The sequence below is a fragment of the Podarcis raffonei genome, chromosome 6, assembly GCF_027172205.1.
Source record: "Podarcis raffonei isolate rPodRaf1 chromosome 6, rPodRaf1.pri, whole genome shotgun sequence".
Lineage (NCBI taxonomy): Eukaryota > Metazoa > Chordata > Lepidosauria > Squamata > Lacertidae > Podarcis > Podarcis raffonei.
The window spans coordinates 34,880,984-34,904,136 of NC_070607.1; the positions used below are offsets into that span (position 1 = coordinate 34,880,984).

The window sequence follows — 23,153 nt, forward strand, 5'->3', positions numbered from 1 at the left end:
TAAAGGCTTTTGCCAGCTTCACTTCCAGGATGGCCTTCAATTGCAAAGCTAAGAATGTCAAGAGCAGGTTTTGAGTGCACACGTAATTATACTTTAGATCAGTCCACCTTGAATATCTGCTCTAAAAATAGGCTGGAACGAACACCTTAAATCTATGCAGTCTTTGTGGTTCTTTGCCATTTCTGTGAAAGACCCCTTGAATTTTATTTACTTAATGAAGATGGGGTTGGGTTGATTCACTTGTTGACTCAAATGCATTCTTGAAAGCATAGAACAAAATCAAAGTGGAAGGAATATTAAATCAGAAACTGAAAAATAGGTCAGATTGTAGCTCTGTAAAATATTTTAAGTTGGATACAATGAATATCTCTCTAGGTATAGAGAAGTGCAGTGGATTGACCCACTTAGCTTAAAGTTAGAGTGCTGAGAAATACTGGTGTTCATTTGCAGTTTGTGCTCTGTTCACATGTTCTGCTTTTGTGCTCTCACCACTCCTCCTGGCTCATTTATTTTAACAGTGACTTCAATGTTATAATATTCTTTTCCCCTCCTTGTGGATTTACCTTTCGTGGGGGTTTTCAGCTTGACTGGTGAAGCTAAGTGACCTGCTGTTTTTCCGTCAGTGCTCTATGGGACAATCAAATTCTTCAGATATATTTTTCCCAGGTGTGAAAATTATTAGGGATTTGATTCACGTGCATTTATCTCACCCAGTATTTTATTTCTTCTTCCTTGATGGCTTATAGCTGAATGTGAGAACTACCTCCATTGAGAAGAATTTTGTCTAAATAAATAATTTAGAAAGCAATTTATTCTGGTGACTGTTTCAAACAGTGTTGATACAGCAGTTGTTATAGGTGCATCTGTGGACACTGCATACAAGTATCTTAAGGTTCTACACTTAGGTGGGAAGAACCAGCTGCACAAATATAAGATGGGGGACACCTGACTTGCCAGTAGTACATGTGAAAAGGATCTAGCGGTCTTAGTAGACCATCAGCTTAATATGAGTCAACAGTGTGATGCACAAGCAAAGAAAGCTAATGCTATTCTAGGCTGCATCAACAGAAATCTAGTTTCCTTATCAAGGACAGTAATAGCACCACTCTATTAGTCAGACCTCCTTATCAAGAACAGTAATAGCAGCACCACTTTAGTCAGACCCCACCTGGAATACTGTGTCCAGTTCTGGCCACCACAGTTTAAGAAGGAAATTGACAAGCGGGAATGTGTGAAGAAGAAGGGCCAACCAATGATAAAGGGTCTGGAAACCAAGCCTTATGAGGAATGGTTGAAGGAACTGGGTATGTTTATCCTGGTAAAGAGACAGAGGAGATATGATAGCCTTCTTAAAATATCTAAAGGGCTGTCAAATGGAAGATGGAACAAGTTCATTTTCTCCTGCTCCGGAGGCTAGGACTCAAACCAATGGATTCAAGTTTCAAGAAAGGAGATTATGACTAAACATCAGGAAGAACTTTCTGACAGTAAGAGCTGTTTGGCAGTGTAACAAACTCCCATGAGAGATGGTGGACTTCCTTGGAAGTTTTTAAATAAAGGTTGGATGGCCATCTGCTATGGATGCTTTGGTTGAGATTCCTACATTGCAGGGGGTTGGACTAGATCACCCTCAGGGTATCTTCCAACTCTACAGTTCTATGATCTTAAATTTACCAAGTTTATTTCCAGACTGAAGATTATATTCAGCCAAGGCCTACTCAGATCAGACCCATTGAAAATATTGAACCTAAGTTAGTCAATGTTTCTTAACATCAATAGGTCTAATGTAGTGGGACTAACATTGACCACCCAGAGGCTGCAATCCTAACCCTACTTACTAGGAACAAAGTGCCATTTAATTAAGTTGTGCTTACTCTTGAGTAGGCATGTAGTGGCATTGTTCTGAGAGGGGATGCTCCCTGAGCACTATGGGACTTGCACATACATCCACTCACACAGTTCAGATCACTGAGCTGATGAATATTAAGACACAGTTCAGATCACTGAGCTGATGAATATTAAGACACTGAACTGTAATGGTTCATCAGGTTTTCTCTGCTTCAAATGGTGATCCATGATCTAGAATTAAAGTTGTATTCAGCTATGAAAAAAGGCAGTCAGGTCCTGAACTGCCCAAACTAATGACACCAATGTTTATTATCTCTATTTTTAAAAATCTTGATGAAAAGCTCCTTTCTGCTCATGGCCAATAAACACAACCCTCCCCCCCCCCCAACAAGCAGAAGTTGTAAATTTGTATGCTGTTTGTAATTCGCAGGACACTTTCATGGACTAAGAAGGAAATATGCTGCTATGACCAGAATGATCATGCTTTGCACTCCAGTAATGCCCAAACCCTTAAGTGGTCCATGGATATCTGTGTTAAGTCATTTTATGTAAGCTACTCCTTCCTAGGAGCAAGCATATAAACATTTGGCCTTGCTTATATCTTACTGGCATTTTGGACGGTTAATTCTTGCCACAGAACTTTTGGCTCAAGATACTTGTGGCTTTGAAAATGAGATTTGCAGAAGGATTAGCACACTGAAAGCGATTGCCAGTGGATGGATAGATCTGCTGAACAGATGCAATTTGCACCTACAGTGTACCAAGAATTCAATTTTATTTTGGTTCACAGTTGTATTATGGGACACTTGTGTAACTGCTCAATATGTTCTGTCTTTAGGCATTGTACAGACGTTCTCTGTTGTGTCATCTTCGTTGTGGTCATCCTGGGTTACATTGCTTTAGGAATTGTGGGTAAGTAAATACATGTACAGTTGATGCTTATCCTATTCATAGGAAAGTAACTTCTAATTTACTTGAGAAGCAATTGTTGCTTTAAGTTAAATGGGCATCCCGATTAAATATAATTACATTCATTTAACACATTTCTTGGAAACAAAGCATGAACTACCTGCTCTCATTGACTGTTGTAATTATAGGGGGGAAATAAAAATGATTGGTATATTGACAAAAAAAAAATCCAATATGAAACAAAGCTGAGTAGCCATGGTTCAATAATTTTGTTCTTCATTACTGTAAAAAGCTGTAGTTATAGCAGGAAAATGTTGGTAATTAGAAGTGGGAGAAAATAAAAAGTTTTAAAAATGAATTCTTTATAATGTTAGCAACAATCCATGCAAATAATGAATAGAACAGTTGCTTTTTTAATTGGGATGCAGAGCTAATGATCAACAGCAGATTCTTTAATGTGCATCTCAATTTTGTTCGAGAAAACTTCACTGAGAGCCGAAGCTTTATAAGGCACACAGCTGCCGCTGCTCCATGTCTCTTTAATCTCCACTCAACCCAATGTCCAATGCAAACCATGTCTGACACTATCACACAGTGTTTCTTTGACATCACTTGGTGTATTTATTAGACAAGCCTTCTCCAGCCTGGTGCCCTTCAGAAATTGTCGGTCTGCAATTCCCATTATCCTTGACCGCTGGCCATGGAGGGTCACATGTTGGGGAAGGCAGCTCCATATTTCTCAGGACAAACCCCAGCAGCTGTCATGAATATTCAACTCATGGAAACATCTTTTTAACTCAGTGGCCAAACTCCCATTGACATTAATAGATTTGGACTTAGTCCGCCGTTTATTTACATGTGGTGCTGCTCTTTGGCAGTAGAGTTCACTTCAGTTCTGGCTTAGCCTTAGTGAATTTTTAAAGATTTCTTTTTATTAACATCATAACATTTTTTCTGTGCTGTACAGCTACATAGTAATAGTATTATGCCATTAGACTACAAAAAGGAACACGCATCTTACAGAAGAAGTACAATCAAGAGAATTAGAAAGGATGTTCATCCTTTGTCCTGCTGGAACAAACAGTATAGCTCTCTGTCACATCATAGTTCCATAGAAAAGGCAATCACTATACAGTCAAGATGAAAGTATAGCTTTTTTTTGTTGGCTCTCTTTTAAACTGAACCAAGTTCAATATTTATAAAGACAGGTTCCAGATTTCCTCTGGGCTGTAACCAAGCCAGCTCTAAAAGAAACACTACCTGCCTTTGGCACAGGACTCTCAGATAGCATGCTTTATGTTTCAGGGGATCTCTTCATCCCTGAGGCAGGTACATTCCATGTATAATAAAGGTTTTTGTACCCATTAATACCCTGCCCTACTGAGTTTGTGTTTCCCTTCCAGCTATCCCTTTGTGGAACAGAATTTTTAAATGTGTGATCACATTTGTTTCTGGTTCATCATTCTGAACCATAGATTGATTAGAAGAACCGAATACTTCCAGGAAAAAGGTTAGGGAGATGGTTGGTAGCTTGTGCCCAGCCACCCTGGACTCTCAAACCTTCCTACTGCACTGTACTTTCCTTCAGCAATGCACAAATCTCCTGTAATCCTCTGGCTAGGATTTCACAGCAGTTTTCTACATAAGGTTTTTACAGAATCATGTACTGCATAAAATGTAGATGACTGAATGGTTGGTTGCCCAGTTCTATTTTCCCCATAGGCATTGGTCAAAGATGATATGGTCTGTATACATAACACTGTATTGCCTGTACTCTAACTGTAAAGACAGAATCTCTACTTAAACTTTTGAATACCTGTAAATGCTCAAAATAAAAGCTATCCATCCTGAAATCAAAATTCATTTTGGGGGGTGGCGGCTATTTTCTGTTCCTCTTATGGGAGTACTTTTTCAATCTCAAATTCAGATTCTGAAGCTAGTCGGATCTAGATGCTTGTTTTACACACACACTTGTACACAAGCTAGCTATACGATTATTATTATCATCATCACCAGCCTTGTTTTACACTTTTTCATTTGCTTCATTTTTTAAAAAATGAAAGATGAGATCAGCCTTGGATAGACTCCAGGCAGTTGTCCTGTTCAAAATGCATGAGAGTCAATAAAGTTCAAATAAAGGGAAAATAGAGTATAAATCAATTCACAATCATGCGTTGTGCCTAAAGCAACTTGTGACCGAATAAGATCTGTATATTTCTGTCCTTTGGCTCTTTATAGATAAAAAAAAATGGGGGAAGGTTTTCTATAGTCTATAAATGTATGAAGCAGATCTTCAGTCCACATTTTATTTGGATGGTACAGAAACAGAAAAGTTCAGATCCATCATTTCTAGAGCATGGAGTTTGCTATTGATTGTGGCAGGGGGAAAATGCTGAGCTGAAATTCTAGCTTTAGTAATACATGCAATCAGTGTGGCTTGAGTAATATTTGCAATGGTACAATCAGGAAGGGATTTAGCTCTCACTGTAGTTCCAAAGACATTATATTGTCATGTGGTGATAAAAGGACAATCAAATCTTCTTGCATGACCAAAGCTAGTGATTTATGGTAATAGTCTTTCTCTGATCTGCTTCAGTGATGATTGGCTGTTGAATGATTATGAGCCACATAAATATTTATTACAGGAGTTATTAATTGCTGTCATTGGGTCAACTTTACCGTCGGACCAATGATGCTGATATGCCATCCAGTGACGTTTCAATTTTTGCAGAATTCAGTCCACAATATTTACATTTGCACTTTCTGGATTATTAAGAACATTTTTTTAAAAGCAACCTAGTAAAATGTTTAAGACAAAAACCAATGAAATATTATAAAAAGATTCAAAGGGCTGCAAGAATGGTATAATTCAAAATAAGAAAAATATTATATGGTTTGGCTCCTGGCAGTTCTCATATAACAATTGAGAGCTGACTATGCTAAGCATTTTGCTAAACCAAGAGCATAAGTGAAGCTCAAGTGAGCAAGTGATTAGCATAGACAGCTCTCAATTGTTATATGAGAATTTGTTATCCATGAATCTTTAGGTCAGATGCTCTCCTACATATTTCTATTTCTGTTTCTGAAATCTTCCTATTGCAGTAAGTGTTAATCTGTGTTCAAAGACACAACAGGAGATTAAACAATGGGGCAGGAGGCCACCTGTGAAGTAGTAAACCAAATTTACCTTCTGTATTCAAAAAGAGGCTGCTTTTACAGCACCTACCCCTATGTATAAATTTAGGATCATGTGTCCTATAATCTGCTTCACTGTATTGGTAAATTGCTGGTGTTTAAAATCCATAAGCACAACTGGCTGGTTTTTATTGCCACATACTAAAATATTTTAAATGTTTTGTCTTTTAAAGGGAAACACTTCACAAGAATGCTGTTGGTTCTTAATCATCAACTGATTTGCAGCGTATGTTAAGTTTCCAAAGCAAGTAGTTATTCTCCATATTTTGTCCTTGACGGGGAATCTTACAGTTCAGTGTTTTGCAGCCACTTACTCAATCCCAGACCAATAAAGGAATACAAAATGAGAGGATATTTGACAAATGCATTAAAATGATAGATGTTTGTGATTTCTAGCTTTGTGATTTGTGAGCTTGAAGTACATTAGTGAATGATGGCAGCATAAGTTGATGGTTTGAAATATGGGGACCTGACAGGCTTTTGCACACACACATGTCATTCTTGTGCTATACCATTGTTACATGGAATGCTGACATATTAAGATTCTCTAAGATTTATGATTGGTTCTTGGAAGTTTGCACTAAGGATCTGTCAAGTGATATGAAGACTTGGAACAAAGATTTTGGCAGGCAATTAGACTAACAACGTTGAAACGATATAAGAAAGAGTTGCCTAAAGTATACTGATTGTGGTCTCTATAGACCCAGTATTGGTTTGGGGAAACCCAGCCAGATGGGTGGGATAGAAATACAAAATTATTATTATTATTATTATTAGTCCTTTTGAACAAGATGATTTTATTACCTGTTGCATAAAGAATTGCGGTTCGTGTTATGAATGGCTGCAAAAAAATAATTTCTGCTTAAAAATGGGAATACATTTTATTATTAAAAATTTCAGACTTACTTGCATTGGAAAAGGTAATACATCAAATCCAGCAATAAAGCTAGTTATGTTGATATAAAAAATATGATACCAGTTTGTAAATTTGTAAATGAAGTTTAAAACATAACACACACATCCCAAATACATTGCTGTTTAACATATTTCTGTGCTGAGCTAATGCTATATGAGAACGATATCAATTTGGCATTGCAAGTCATTATATAATGTAGAAAGATAACAGGAGATGCAACTAATTACAGTGGTACCTTGGTTTACGAACTTAATCCGTTCCAGAAGTCCCTTCTTAAACCACAGTGTTCGTAAACCAAGGCGTGCTTTCCCATAGCAGCGGGGGACTCAATTTACAAATGCAAAATACTCAACAGGAAACGAAACATGTTCTGCTTCTAAGGCAAAGTTCACAAACCAAAACACCTACTTCTGGGTTTGCAGTGTTCTTAATCCAAGTTGTTCATAAACTAAGCTGTTCTTAAACCAAGGTACCACTGCAACGCGTTCTATTGTTGTTGCCATTTTGCAATGTCTGAAACGGTGCTTTTATTTTTCCTCATGATGAAATATATGCAGGCTTCCAAGGTGAGCACAGTTTAGGCATCTCACCATAGTGGTGGTGTCCACTTCAGAAAAAGCACAGGAGGAAAAAGTGATTTATGCTCCTTGCTTTCTCCCTATTATAGAGCATCAGAGTCTTCAGTTCCCCCCACCCCACAAAAGTGCTGGTCTTGTTAAATATATAGTTTCATATATCATTGGTTCATCTCTTTATATGCAAAAACTAAAAGAGTTTTTAAAAACAAATGTTCAGCTGATTAGTATGACTGTCTTCCTCCTCCTATCTGTAAGCAGGCCCTTGGTTGTTGCCAACAATCAAGTATTCAGCCATGCAGAACATTTAATGGGTGCTAAAGTTCTGTACGCTTGGATTCTATTTCATTTAATACTTGGTATTGGGTCAGCCGCAGTTCACCGCAACAAATACCTGCAACAAATAAACTACACAGCTGTCTAAGGCTGATTTCTTCTTTCTGTGGATGTTGTTCAGTTAGTTTCTATTCTTTCTAGAGTGGGAAAGAGAATGAGATATTTATCAAGTGCTAAATCTTAAATAGTACCACACTTTGCTTTCTCCTTATGTTCATTTGAGATGTGAAGCCATCTACCCTCTGTACCCACATAGCAGAAAGGATTCCCATTTAAAGGAATCCAATTTCACAACAAACTGAGATGAATCTATTTGCAAAACAAAGCTGCTGTGTAAATGAGGGGGTGTACTTGTAAATTCAGGAGGTAAAGAATTGGGCAAAGAAAACCATGTTCCTTAAAATAGGCGAGTGCAACACTTGTTTGTTGCCATTATGGTTGGATCCATAGAGCAGATACAAAATTGCAATGTAGCATGAACACTTCTGGGTGTTCTGTGGCCTGATTGGCAGGCTGGGGGTTCCTCTGCTAAAGTCGGGGAGCGTGTTACCTGAGGACCTATTCCTCTGCAACATTGCTGGTGTTTCAGTTTTTGCCCAAATCAGAGGGCTATACATTCGCACCTTCGATCTCAAATGCTTTGGCTCCCAAACAAATCAGCTCCCAAACGATTGAAATCAGGAAGTGAGTGTTCTGGTTTTTGAATTATTTTCAGAAGCTGAATGTGCGGCATGGCTTCTGATTGGCTGCAGGACTCTCCTGCAGCCAATCAGAAGCAGTGCCTTGGTTTTTGAACGGTTCCAAGAGTCGAACAGACTCCAGGAATGCATTGTGTTCGAGAATCAACTACATAGCAAAAATAGGAAACCTTTTTGGCTTGCATTCACTGGTAGGCAGTGAGTTTGTAGGCCATACACATCCCATCTACCCAAACACAAATACTCAGGGAGAAAACACACTCACACATGCCGACAGAGAGGAGGTGTATGGTGGGGTGCAAATGAGGTCATTGCATGCCTCCCTTCTCCTTGCTGCCTACCTGAATGGCACTGGGAATAGCTCCTTAGCATTTGCAGTGGAGAGGAAGGTGCATGGGAATGAGTCAGTAGACCTTTCTTTCGCATGTCAATCAAGCTCCCTACTAAACAGCTGTGTGAGCTGAGAGAAGCATTGTCAATTTAGTGTGATGGTAATGATGGGGCAAGGCTGTCTGATGGGGAAATGTTTAGTGGACTGTCAGGAAGGCTCAGTCAGTGACTGAGGATTAAAGCCCTTTGCACTTCTCTTTTAAATGAGTGGCCAGTCCAAACTCCCTGACCTCTGCTGCCTGCCTGCATGCTCACAAATGAGAAGTGGAGCTGCTTCAAAGAGGGCTTTTGCAAAGGACTTGCCCTTTGCAAAAGCACTCCTTGAAGCAGCTCCCCCCCTTTTGGAGTGAACAGGCTGGTAGGGGCAGGGGACTCCCCACTCCTTGCTGCCATTTGCATGTTTGCTCAAAAGTGAAGGGAAACTGATAATAGAAATTGCCATTTGGGGCAAAACTGGCCTCAAAGTCCAGAGTTCTGTTCAAACTTCATTGCAAAAGTACACCGTTAAATTTCATTGAACTGAGTGTCCCAGAAGGCAGCCGCAATATTTACTTAATCAAAATTTAGGTGATCTGGAGTACTATTTACGTGGGGTAATGGTGATGTTTTATTTTGCCTAATGAAGAGTTCTGTGTAAATCAAGAACTTGCTTCTAGCTTTTTTACCATCTGTTGGGCTGATAAAACAATCACATCACTTGCTGTGCACTGCTTGTGTTGTGGAAACAACGCAGTTTTTAAAATGTGTTTGGGTAGTTAGATCATTACTGTTTCCATTTTGCAGAAATGACTTGTGGGGTTCAAATTATAGTTTAGGTGGCACTACCTTCTCATGGGCACTCTTGTTTCTCACTGTATAACCAAGACCTGGATGGCGAAGCAGGGTGAAGTTAGCCTCTTTTAACCTTTGCCCACCTAGGTACGTTCTTCAACCCCAGGGGAGACTTGTGTCAGGAGCCAGGGTCTGGAGTAGGTCAGCAATAAAAACATTAGTGTCAGTGAAGTTAACTCTTTATTCAAGAAACCAAAACAGCACAGGCTTAGTGATCACAGTGACTCTTCCCTGTAGTTCTTGTCCCAATGAGGCAGTTGCGATGACTGAATGAGGCTGAAGGACATTTCACACAACGTGTATTCACAACAGCAAATGTAACCTGGTTAAACTGGCAATAAGTATGACAATAGTAACTGGAAAAACACAGCTGTTATTATGAGAATTGCTTTTGACTGTATCTATAATTCCCAGGTTATGCTATGTTTGTCCAGATTAAGTGTGTGTCTGACAAAATTTAGAACTACTTGCATAGAACAAATGTTTTCTATGAATAGGCTGTAATCTGGTGGCTGAGCATGGATGTGAATTTGGATCTTAAGGTCAAAATCTGATTATCCACTGACCACTCTGTTCTTCATCAGATTTAACATGGCACATTCCTGTTCTACATGGGAGAGACTTCTGGTTTGTAAGTGGACATTGTTGTATGTGAGCATTTGTCAGAGTACTATTTCTCTATTATTTGAAGTTCTTGGAATATGAAAACTAATTCCGGAAACAAACTGGATAATGTTGGCAGCAGTGGCTAATTCTAAATTATCTGCAAAAATGCAGCTGTTAAGTTTTGCAACCAACATTGCTGGACTGCTTTAAATCTCACATGACAAGATTTATCCCTGCTGGTATCTGTACTGGTGGGAAGAATAATGGTCCTAAGGGAGGGGGGTATCTTCTGTAGTGTCAACATTCTTGAAAACAAACTAACCTCAAAAAGAGGGAAGGTTGCTACAGAAGCCGCACTGTAGAGTGTATAAAGAAGAGATTAAAGGAGTTCATATCAACTGCAAAAATTGATCTGCTTGGACATGGCATTTTTCTGCAATAGATGTGGGGAAATATTCAAGGACAATGAAAACCTCCTTTGTGCACAAACAAACATCATGTCCCGTTTCAAGAATGTGCTGTCTTCTATTCTCCAGTTTATATATATCCATGGAGTAGTAGATGATAGACAGCAAACATTCCCCCCCCAAAAAAAAAACCATCCCATAGTATTTTTAGGTCATGATTTAGGTCATGATTTTTAGTATGGACCTTGACTTGGTTTTGTACTTTTGAGGTATATTGCATTGCTTAGGATTTTAAACCTCAGAGGTGTAGTATTACCCTTGCTAAGCAAATGTGCTAGTGGCTTTGTGCTACTCTTTGAGGGAGCCAGTAATACAAAGAAGTATCCTAAATATCCAAATGTTATACTAAAAAGTCTATTAATTTAGAAGCAGTACGACACAATGTTTTAACATGTGCAATTTTGTTATGCACCTTACAACAGCTGAAAGTTTTTCTTGTGCCTGGAGACCTCATTCCTGAATTGAAATCTCAATTGGATGTACAAAATTCCAAGAATTACTGCACTCCTATATACTTCTAGGGATGCGGGTGGCACTGTGAGTTAAACCACAGAGCCCTGGGCTTGCCAATCAGAAGGTTGGCGGTTCAAATCCCCGGGATGGGGTGAGCTGCTGTTGCTCGGTCCCTGCTCCTGCCAACCTAGCAGTTCGAAAGCATGAAGTGCAAGTAGATAAATAGGTACCGCTCCGGTGGGAAGGTAAACGGCGTTTCTGTATGCTGCTCTGGTTCGCCAGAAGCAGCTTAGTCATGCTGGCCACATGAGCCAGAAGCTGTTCACCGGCTCCCTCGGCCAGTAAAGCGAGATGAGCACCACGACTCCAGAGTCGTCCACGACTGGACCTAACGGTCGGTGTCCCTTTACCTTTTTATATACTTCTATACTTGATAGAGTTTAACCGCTGTGGAGTTTCCTGCCTTTAAACAATCACATCAGAACTTTTGGAACTCAAACTTAATTTTGCACAAGCCTACGGATACTATTCCAGAAGCTCAAATATATAATTCTGCTGGACATCAGACACCATGGTTTAGCAATATGAACCTGACCAAAACATCAGACTTGCACACTCCCTTCTTCTCCTGCTTCTTGTTACATATGAATCAGAGACTGAAGTTTAAGCCAGCACGGCCAGTCATGAGGCAAACTGTGGCAGCTGCCTCAGGTGATGGAATCCAAGGGGATGGCCATGCCACAGATGCCCCTCCCCACTGCTGGCAAAAGAAGCTGCAGTGGCTTCTAGTGAGATCTCACAAGAGACCCTCATGATCTTGTATGGCTCTCATGAGAACTCACTAGAAGTCACCACCGCTTTTCCTCACTTCTCCTGTGCCACCATGGGTGCCCCACCTGTACCCCCTGCTATTTCTGGAGAAGTGAGGAGAAGCAGGTTCTGGTAAGATCTCACTAGATCTGGTTGGAAGCCACTGCTGCTTCTCCTCACTCATCTAGAGCTCCCCCTGCCCCACCAGAGAAGTGAGAAGAAGAAGCTTTGGTGGTAGTTTCCGAGTTCCAGAGACATTTCATGGGGCACTCATGAGATCTTGCAGGGCAACCCTGTAAGTGAGCCTTTGGTGAGGCACTGGGCGCACCTTCTCATTTCTCCTCAGGCGGCAAAACAGGATGCTCCTCCCCCGTTCAATCCTGTTTTAAGCCAGGATTCTTTAAAGGGGGAACTTAAAGCTTGTGAATCCCACCTTCCAGCCACACTTCGGCATGTGTATGATCCCAAGGCTCATGCACACAGCACTGAATTGTGGTTTAGAATTACATGTAAACATGACTGTTTTCTTACAATATAGTACAGTGATCTGTAATATACCAGGGGTGGTGGTGGTGGTGGTGGTGTGCTTCCAAATGAACCAACTGCCTAAACGAATTTAGGTTGCAGTCCTATACCCACTTAGCTGGGAGCAAGCCCCATTAGACTCACTGGGACTTACATCTGAGTAAACATGTATAGGATTGCACTGCTAATGAAAGATGTCGAGCCACTGCCTTCTCTTTAAATCTACAAATGCATTGTGGTAGCATATAAGCAGCTTTATTTTTTCCATAGATTGGTGGAAGTAAGATGAATGAAATAGACTTTAATTCTGGCAGTTCAACAAAATGGAAAAGAAGCCATGAATGAATCCCCTTGTGGAAAGCAGCTTTTGGCTATTAAGATTAATCAAAAGTTTATTAGCTTAAGATGTGGTGTCTTAGTGAGTGTGAACCTGGGAGACCAGGGTTCAAGTCCCCATTCAGCTATGAAGTTCACTGAGTGACCTTGGGCCAGTCGCTGCCTCTCAACCTAACATACCTCACAGGGTTGTTGTGGGGATGAAATGGGGAGGAGGAGAAGTCTGTACCCTACCTTGAGCTCCTTGAAGGAAAGGTGGGATATAAAAGTAATAATAAACACCTCTAGACCACAAGTGCCAATGTACAGACTGCCATGGACAGCTTTACACAGGGCTCTATCACACTAGTGCCAGAGTGTGCCAGTGACGCTGGAGAAGATTTAGTTTTGAGTGTTTCTAAATTTAAAACTACAGAAAATAAAGAGGAATGCAAGCATGTGGCAATTATAGAACAGCAAGTTCAAAGTGATTTGCATAAATCGGGGTTGAGAGTGCATTGTAAGTGGCTCATGCAATTCAGCGTACTGAGAGAATCTAAGATGTGTGAGTGCAGGCACGCTTAGGTTTGTTTTAGCTTTGTTTGCTGCCATTGTATGGCTTTATGCCAACAAAGTCTTTGTAATGGTTCCCTGTCCTCATTTTAATAACCGTTATTTTCTAAGTGCATTACCTCATTTTCTGGCTGCCAGCCAGATATGACCTGATGGAAAGGGGGAGGGGGAGAGAGAAATGTTTTACTTTCTATCTATTCATCCATACTTTTTTTCATTAAAGGGGGAAAAAAATCTACTGTTTAAGGAAAATCAATAGTATTCAGTAGCTATTGAGAGAGGTTAAAATGGTACATGACTGGCAGTGCATTTTAATGACCAGCAAACTTTAATTCCAAGCCGACCTGCTGCAAGGCAAGGAGGAAATGGAGCTATAAAATATCACTGATGCTTTCTTTTTCGCAGCTTGGGTACACGGTGACCCCAGAAAAGTAGCTTACCCAACTGACAGCTATGGGCAGTTCTGTGGTCAAAAGGACACGCCTAATGAGTAAGTACCAAGATATTCCTTTGCCTTCACTTTTCATGATGCATGAAAGGGAGCACTAGACTTCTGTCTCCTGGAAGTCTTAATGGAAGGATGAGGGAGGACCCTACCTTCCTTCAGTGGTTTCTCTGTGTTGACTCCAATTAAGATTTATATTAAAAAAGCTGAGCGATCAAAGCAAAACCATTGTACATGTGCAGTCCGAAGGCTGTTCATAATTCAGTAAAATACAATTACGTCATGCATCCCAGTGATTAGAATGCCACACTTTATAAAATGCATTGGAGCTGATTAGCCAGCATAAGTTGGAACATTTAATTGAAATGTCCTCTGAGAAATTGTTCCTGTCATTCCAAGAAGAAAAATAAATCCACAGGCTGCATCTCATTTCTATAAACCAGATACCCCTTGCTCAGTGGGTAAAACATGCCAGCAGCAGAAAAATAGCAAAGGAGAATTCTACCAATGGCTGCTACCAGCTTAAAAGAATGCACTTTATTTTCATACTGGAAATTCCTAGAAGTCCAGGTCTGCACTTTGGGCCAAGAGCCACTCACAACTTCGCCCTGCAGATCACCCACTTTAATGTCCCTACGTTATCACAGTGTTTTGAGCATCTAAAAGCAACTCCATAGAATCTGGATCTGGTGGGTTATCCATCCAATCATCTGCTGTAAAGCATAATATATTTTATAGACAAAGCATCCTGTACAGTCTTTGAATACCTTTCCTTTCCTTTCCAATTCCCAGCTGTACCACTTCCCAGCTGGGGTGAATTATAATGATTTAAAATATTGTTATACTACCTTTAAACAGTAAAATCCTTCTCTCTCTCTCTCTCTCAATATATATATATATATACACACATATATATAATTTAGCAGGATTTTACTGTTTAAAGGCAGTATAACAGTAGTAGTGTGACTACTATTGTAACACAGAGGCAGCCAGTAGAATGCCCTCAAGATTCTGCAGTGCTACAATTCCCACAATCCCTGGCCATTGGCTTTAACTGATGAGAGGTATAGTCAGCAACATTTGGAAGGCACCAAGTTTTCTTCCCTTGCAGTCGCATGTTCCTACTTATAACCTCATAGATGCATACTGACACATAGAAGGAGTTGTTGGTCTATTATTATTATTATTATTATTATTATTATTATTATTATTATGTGAAATGTTCTAAGTGTGCTTAGTGTGAAATGCTCTTAGCTTATTTTTTTTAAAGCAAGCATGATTTTGGGGACGATTTGCATGTGTTAATTCATTTCAATAAACCAGCATTTAAAACAATGGTGATAACAAACCACATGCAGTTTTGAACAACTAGCTGGGAAACAAACAAAAAATTAATGGTTTTGGATAAGCCTGACAAACTGACCCAAAGCTGAAATACATTAGAGATCCAGAGGCTGGCCCTAATTCATGCCTTGAGGGAAATTAAATTTGGGGATGGATGCTAATCTTTGCAATAATGCCCTTTAGAATCCCTTGGCACAAAGCAATAAAATGCAAATAAATGTTACAATGTTTTAAACAAATACTACACCAAGCAAATATTTTAAAAGATTTGATACTTGGGCATTCATAGACTAGGGGTAGGGGGAATTGAATTACAACAATGCAGAATTAATTCCATTTTGTCTGATCTAACACCATTCCTGGGGACCCATCACCACCTTAATCCATCTATTTGCTGATCTCTACGTAATCCCTAAATTTTTTTTTGCATTCAGAAGACCATAGCTCCAACATGAAATAAAGCTTGCCTTTGAAGGAGACAGTCATACATTGCTGATTTTTTTTACTGGATATTTTGTGTTTTCCTTGTATTACTGTCAGCAGCTAGCGAACGTTTCAGCCCCTAAATAATCTACCAGCTAATTGTATGAATGTGAGTTTCCCAAGTTTTAGTAATGTAGAATCCTTGTCTGAACTTTGAATATGCAAGCTTCCTTATTACCTAATCGCCATATATGTCTTCTGTGGCCTCTTTGTGTTTTCCGACTTGCCAAATTGGTTCAGAGTTATTGACAGAGGTTGGAAAAAGCAGATAGTCAGCAAAGTGTTCACATGCTATCAATCTTCTTCACACATTTGCTGGTTAGCATGGATGAATGTGAAAAAGGCCTATTATCGCCAACCTTTCGGGAGAACAGTGCTGCAGCTAATGGGAGCCAGTTTTATGTTCTGCATGTTCCTGGGCAAGACTGACAGAAATGAATGAGTTAATTCTCCCCTTCTCCCTTTCAGAGCCACTAATATGTCAGCTCTAGTGTGTGTCTTACATACCGTCCATTCTAGTACTTTTCGATAGAAGATTCTTGGGACTTTATCTAATCCACAGGTTCCCTTATGCAAAGAAATTCTTGATTGATTTTTTAGTGCCACCTTGTGATTAACATAAAAACCACCAGCTTGTTTGTGCAATGTAGCATGTATTTGAACACCTACTATATGTACAAGACAGATTCAGAATACACTAGAAGTACCATATGGCTAGGTGACAAAGTCTTAACCTATGAGATCTGGAATCAGGTTAATATATGTGACTAAGTGTCATTGTGATCTACTCCACAGGGAAGTATTGTCCTTCCCATAATTAGAGTTCAGATGTGCTTCTGTCAATTACCTTCAGAATGCTTTTGCTCTGTTTTCTTTAATTCTTGTTGTGGTCTCTTAAGTGATTCTATTACGGATTCATACATACTATGAATTATTACTGTAAATACACATGGAGTTATTATTTCATACCTATTCATTTGCAGGAACAAGACAATTTTGTTTTACTTTAACATTCTGAAATGTGCCAGCCCTCTAGTGCTAATAAACCTACAGTGCCCTACAACACAGGTATGTAAATGACAGTCAGATTCAGATCACAAGGAGTGTCACTTACCAGAACTACTTCTAGTCTTTAGAAGTACTGTTGGCTTTCTGTACAGTGGCGGTGGGAGAAGGATGGTAAATACGGATCCTGAAAATATTGTGTATGTGAACATCTGTAAACATACTGCTATGACTTCCCCAGGTTTCTGGGTGTCCTGACACACTCTAGATTCCTGGGTGCTGGGGTTTAATCAGTGTTTTGAGAATTAAGGAGACTTAACAGGCTTTGACAGTGCCAAAAGGCACAGGCTAAGCTTCTTTTCCAGTCCAGGGCATTGCCTGAAACTGTATATCCACTTACCTGGGATCTGAATGGGACTTATTTCTCAACAAACATGAACAGGATTGTGCTGCTATAGGTTTTACAAATGAGCTTTATATGTGATTTATTTTGAAAGGGAAATAGGAAATATCCAGCATTTAAACATTTACTTATAGTATACATCAGTGGTTCCCAGCTGGTGCTCCACTGACTCCAGGTCTGCCTAACCCGCCCAGGGGATCCATGGCACCATTGACATAACAAAAACTACCATAGAAATATCAGAATTTTCAAAAGTAAGGGGTCCATGGCTTGGCTTTTGAAAAACATGGTCTGCAGTAATTGGGAACCACTCTGTGTGTGTCTATGTGTTTGTGTGTGTGTGTGATTACAGCATGCAAATTAAACGTGCTAATATCTTGGATTTATATTGCAAGGGATTCAGCCTGTTCAAAGGAGGCCATGTTCAAAGGAGAACATGTGTGCAAAATTAAAATGCAGCACATCTCTGAAGTTTCATTGAAAAGCTGTGTTTTGTATCCTCCTATCTTAGGTAATTAACTGCTGGTGTAGCAGTTACTGGGATCAGAAAATAAACTGAAGCGCTCTGTGTGAACTTGATTGCCATGTATTATATGACTTTAGAAAGAGTTATGGCCGGAATAAAGCACAGGCTAGCCTTAACCCATGTACAATAATGAAATCTTGGTTTGCTTTTGACTGAGCTATTGAAAGTGAAAGTGGTTGGCTCTGCAAATACCCTGTTAGGGCAAAACCATTTTAACAGTTGCACACTTCATTGATTAATGTTTGTGTACTGTGCGAACTGCACCGCATGGGCATCTACTGAATTGCCTTCAAAAGTAGTTATTGGCACTTGGAAGTCTCGAGAAAATGCCTTCTTCCAAGTACTTCATTTAAAAAGAAAAAGAATTAATAAACAGATTTTAAAATCAAATACTTCCAACAGGCAGGAAGATTTGGGGAAATGCTGCTGTTGATGAAAATGTCAAACTGTCTCCTCTGTGTTTCAAAAGTGTTTATCTTCAAGATACTGCAAGGATAAAAAAAAAAGTGATGTCTGTTTCTAAGTGCTGTGCTAAGTAGGCATTCTGATGAAACGAATTACTCCCAGAGATGGCTTTTTTTTTTTTTGTCTAGCTGCTTTGATAATTTAACTTTCTCATCTTCCCGTGTTGCTTAGATCAATGTGCATTTTTCTTTTCTTAAAGCTTTGTGTCTCAAAGTGCCCAGACAGGTTTGCAACCTACATAGACATGCAATCTTCCTACAGATATAACAAAAGTTATTGGGAATACTACAGACAGTTTTGCAAGCCTGGCTTTAGCAAGCCATGGAAGGTGAGTATAGAAAAGATATTGCGATGTGAATATTACCTTTTATCTGTCCAAAGTGGGTGCAGTCCTTAGCAGGTTTATATCTCCATAGCTGTACAGGGTTTGTTGTTTTTTAACTCTATTGTTGGTTACAACTACGTTATTCCTAATGCAGATTATACCCAAAGACTCCAGTATGACCAGTAACGGACAAGAGGTTTCCTTCTATTGATACATTTTATAATTAAAATGCTATTTTGATGAGAGTTTCAAAAAAAATCTTCAACCTTAGTCTTGTAGCTAAAAATTTAAAAATTAAGTTGGTCATCACCAAAAAAAGAGAGGAAGCCCATCACCAAAGAAAGGAAACAAAAGAGGGCATAGTCACATAAAAATTGCATGTACTAATCTATATTTAAATCTTAAATTAAATTATACATCTATATGTAAATCTAGAACTAATGACCGCTCCCCGCTTAAAACGCCCTTTGCGTGGACGCGTTCAGCCCCTAGATCTGGAGCGGCTCCAACAGCATAGGCTTGTTTTGCCTTCCCTCAGGTGGGATACCTGGAGGTCTCCGCCTATATCCAATGCTGCAGCTCCATGGCGGAAAGGACTTCCATGTACATGGCGGAACTTCCTTGTCCTTTGATTTCGTCTCCAGCTCCCCTGCCAAAAGCACTTGGCTCTGTGGGGCAACAGGGGAGGAGAGGAAATTGCAATAGCCAATTACTATAATTTAAATAGATATACATAATTTCACACAACGGGGAAGTCTGCAACTAGGTGACGCTTGTTCCATTTTGATCTGCTGTCTTTTTACTTACCATACTATTGAAGGTATATCTTTAAACCAGGCTTGGATTGGTTCTTCCACAGTGACCAGTTTACTCATTTATAGGATGAGGGAATAGGTGTTAGTCTTGGAAATTAATTCTTACCTTGTAATCACATTATAAGTTTGAAACAACTTGATAGCTTTAAAAACAAATATTCAAACCTACTTTAATATTCCTCTCATACTGGAAACCCCTTGCTGAGTCCTGATTGCAGCCTTAAGTTAATTATGTTAATTGTGTTAAAAGGTAATTTTATTCCTACCTGTGATGAGCACAAGGCCACCTGCTTGAAGCTTTCTCTGTTCAATGGTTTTTGTCTGATGCCTACTGTTTTGTTTTCATTGTTAGCAGGATGCCAGAGAGTCACGGCTCCATCCTATTTTTCATTTAGATGCTCTGCTGTGGCCTCAATCAAATAATTTGCAAGGGTTTTAAAAAGAGTATTAGAAAGAAAGAAAGAAAAAAGGGGAACGCTATAGATTCAATTGTCACATGATTATTTCTAACTTTGGGTTTTTCTTTCGGTTTCCAGTCTGTGGCCCAAGTTATGCGTGATGAAGATTGTCCTTCCATGATCATTCCAAGCCGGCCTTGTGAGTATTTGAATATCTGTGGTGTGCTTTTGCCACCAGAGCCTCCCACTCCCCCGGCCAAAGCCTCTTTTACCTTGGTACACAGTGGTGCCTGCGAAGCAGTGACAGTTTTTGTTGAAATCTCTGGAGATCTCATAGGGGGTTGGGTGGGTGTCTGAGGGAGCTCCACCTCTTGGAGTTCTGCCACCTGAGGCAGCTTCGTCAGCCCACCTCATGGATGTCCCAAACCTGGCTTTCTGCTCTGATAGTGTATGCAATGATCTTGGCATGCCCCAGTACCAGCAGTATTCGCCTACACTTGTTTTTGAAGTGCCCTTAGCTCATTTTCTTTATAAGATCAGGGTCATAATACAAAGCATAAGACAAATTAAAACTAGGGAGATAACCAGCTTAAGCTAAAATCACAATGTGCCCTTTAAAGCACCATCACTTGGGAATCTCCCCTTGCTTCAGTTAATGCACAGCATCCCCCCCCCCGTCACATGACTTCCAGTTTAAATGTCACTGTGCTGTCCTCCAGCTACTCTGGAACAAGACAAGAGCATTTACCTATGTAAGGTGGCAGCCCATAGCACCCTAGAGTAACATACAGAGCAGAGAACATGCTGCTTCACACATGCCTTTTCTTGTAGGTGTCTTACTACATGGATGAAATGACAGCCATGATATTTGTTCCATTTCTAAGAGAATGCTGTGCAAATAGAAATCAGTTTAGGGTGTTTAAATGGATGGAGCTGAATGGCAAATAGGAATGGTGAGGTTTTTTTAAAAAAAATAAAAGCAGGACTCACTATAAATATTCTTTTTTCTTGTTTTTGTTTTAACAGTTCTTAAGAGATGTTTTCCTGATTTTGCCACTAAAAATGGAGTTCTGACTGTGGCCAATCAGACTACTTTCAAAGATGGAAGAGGAAAAACAAGGAACGTCACCGATCTCAGGGAAGCTGCAAAGTATGGATTGTGTGTGTCTGGCTGTATGTTTGTATAACTTTGCCTGACCTGTTTGCCAAATGATAATTTCTATGCTTCGCTGCAATACCATGAAATTTATTTATTTTTTTGGAGCACTGATTACATGGGGCCATATCTGGCTTTAACAGGAGGTGAATCTTCATACTCTTCATTTCAGTTATCTTAGGAGCAAACTGGAGATTATACACAAATGTCTGCAACTTACATTGATGCAGCTAGAAAATTTTAGACCCTGGTCTGGTGGTGGTGGGATTGTATCAGATCACATTCATGAAGCTCACAGTTAACATTTCTCACCTTCCCTACCCCTCACTGCTATTCTGTGCTTTACAACTGTCCCTACATTCCTGAAATGCAAAAGCAGCAAGCAGGCAAAATAGTTTGCCAGGCCTAATTAAAACAGGAAAAACTCCAACAATGTGCGGTTTTGCACTATAAAACTCACTTTGATCATAGAACCATTGCAACTGCGGGAATAAAATTGGGGTCCCCCCCCTTCTTCTGCTGCTGCTGCCGCCATGATAATAAAACACATGTACTTTGGGAATAAACTCCATTTTGTTGTAGAAAACGGTAGTATTGTTTTTCTTAAAAATAAGAAGAAAGACAGAATGGTGACACAACTACCGTAGCTTCAGTTCAGTGGCCAAAGTGCTGACATCAGGCCTGTTTGTTGCTGCCTCCTATCATCTTCCACCCTCTCTGTGATCATTTGGGTGTCTCCTGGGCTGCAGGGTCCTAGACTTTTGTCCTGGGACCTCGTTCCAGCTTCTCTACTGTTCACATACCCACAGTGGCCATTTTTATAATATAAGAAAGCACCTTTAGAAAGAGACTAGTATCAAAGAAGGTTGAAGAGATCAGGTGCTTAAACTTTCCCCCAGCCATTCCCCTCTTTCCCTGGGTTATACCAAATTTTCAACCTTGGATGTGAAAGCAAAATCTTCATGCATTCACACGAACAGCCTTGCTGTGTTTATTCTGAAACACAGCACCAGTCAACATGGCAGTGGGGAATGAACTCCTTATCCAGATTCCTTCAAACTAAATAAACCATTTGTTCCTGTATATAGACACCAGCCTTTAAAATATTACCCTTCCAAATTAATTTATGTCACTACAGAGATTCAACTAATGTTGCTTTTTAGCTCAGATGATATTGAAACTTTGATCAATTGACAGAAATTTCACTAGGTGCATATTAGATGGTTAAAGCAGCCTTAGCAGTATGCATTTAGATTTACAGCAGAACCATCCTTCACGTACCTTGTTTTTAAGGCTCACAGAATCATGGAAATATTGTAGGGTTTGAAGGTACCCCTGTTGGGATACTGCCAGGGAGATAAAGTCCATCTGAGCCCCCAAGGGTTATCTAGTCGAACCCCCTGCAAAACAAGAATCTGAGCTAAAGCATCCATGACAGGTGGCCATCCACCCTCTGTTTAAAAACCCCCAAGGAAGGAGGTTCATAGTATGGCGGAACTTAAAAATGTATTCCTTAATTGTGCTATATTCTTTTCTTTTTCTTGTAGTCACATAAAAAGTGTTGGATTTCTGTGTAATTTTGCTTCTAAATTCGGTATTACAGTCATACCTCGGAAGTAGAATAGAATCCATTCCAGAAGTCCGTTCGACTTCCAAAATGTTTGGAAACCAAGGTGCGGCTTCTGATTGGCTGCAGGAAGCTCCTGCAGCCAATTGGAAGCCACAGAAGCCACGCCAGATGTTTGGGTTCCAAAGAACGTTCGCAAACCGGAACACTCACTTCTGGGTTTGCTGCGTTCGTGAGCCAAAATGTTCAACTCGCAAGGCATTCGTCAACCAAGGTTTTTGTGAAAGTACTTTAACTACTGTATTGTGAAAGTACTTTAACTACTAGTAATAATGGTGATTAAAAGTTACTACATATATTTAATTTGACTGTACATATGACAAGATCAACAAGCACAGTTCCATACATAGCTACTCAGTAGAAAGTTCTGCTGAGTTTAGTGAGACTTAAAGGGCAGAGGAAGACCTGAATCTGCCATACTGGAGAGGACCTGGCTCCACCAACTTTTTCTACCAGGGGAAGACATGGTGGCTAGGAGCTCCCCAATGTGAGCATCCAGATGGAAGGCAGATGCACAAGTCTGGGCCCAATCCAGTCATATTTTCTGTACCAACATGGGAGCTGGCACAGCAACAAGGCATTTCCCACGCTGGCCAGTGCAAGTGGTGAGGCTGTGAGAGAGGCCATAGTGGCTAGGCTTCTCCTTCAAGGGCTACTGTTGCTGGCCAGGGGTTTGGACTTTCGCCTAAGTGTATATACATTGACAGCCTAAGT

The 23,153-nt window shown here is 40.0% G+C and overlaps 1 protein-coding gene across 7 annotated transcripts in view; it reads left to right on the plus strand.

The window, feature by feature from the left end:
- The window catches only part of SLC44A5 (solute carrier family 44 member 5), a 152,485-nt gene that overhangs the window by 96,423 nt on the left and 32,909 nt on the right, over positions 1-23,153 (plus strand). For 3 of the 7 annotated variants that reach the window (XM_053392029.1, XM_053392035.1, XM_053392030.1), the window contains 6 exons: positions 2,687-2,760; positions 13,853-13,937; positions 16,703-16,787; positions 18,318-18,446; positions 19,795-19,855; positions 20,683-20,815. In XM_053392029.1, coding sequence (XP_053248004.1) covers positions 2,687-2,760; positions 13,853-13,937; positions 16,703-16,787; positions 18,318-18,446; positions 19,795-19,855; positions 20,683-20,815 — 567 coding nt within the window. The remainder of the gene's footprint in view (positions 1-2,686; positions 2,761-13,852; positions 13,938-16,702; positions 16,788-18,317; positions 18,447-19,794; positions 19,856-20,682; positions 20,816-23,153) is intronic. The other 4 variants (XM_053392036.1, XM_053392032.1, XM_053392034.1 and 1 more) reach the window with 2 other exon arrangements.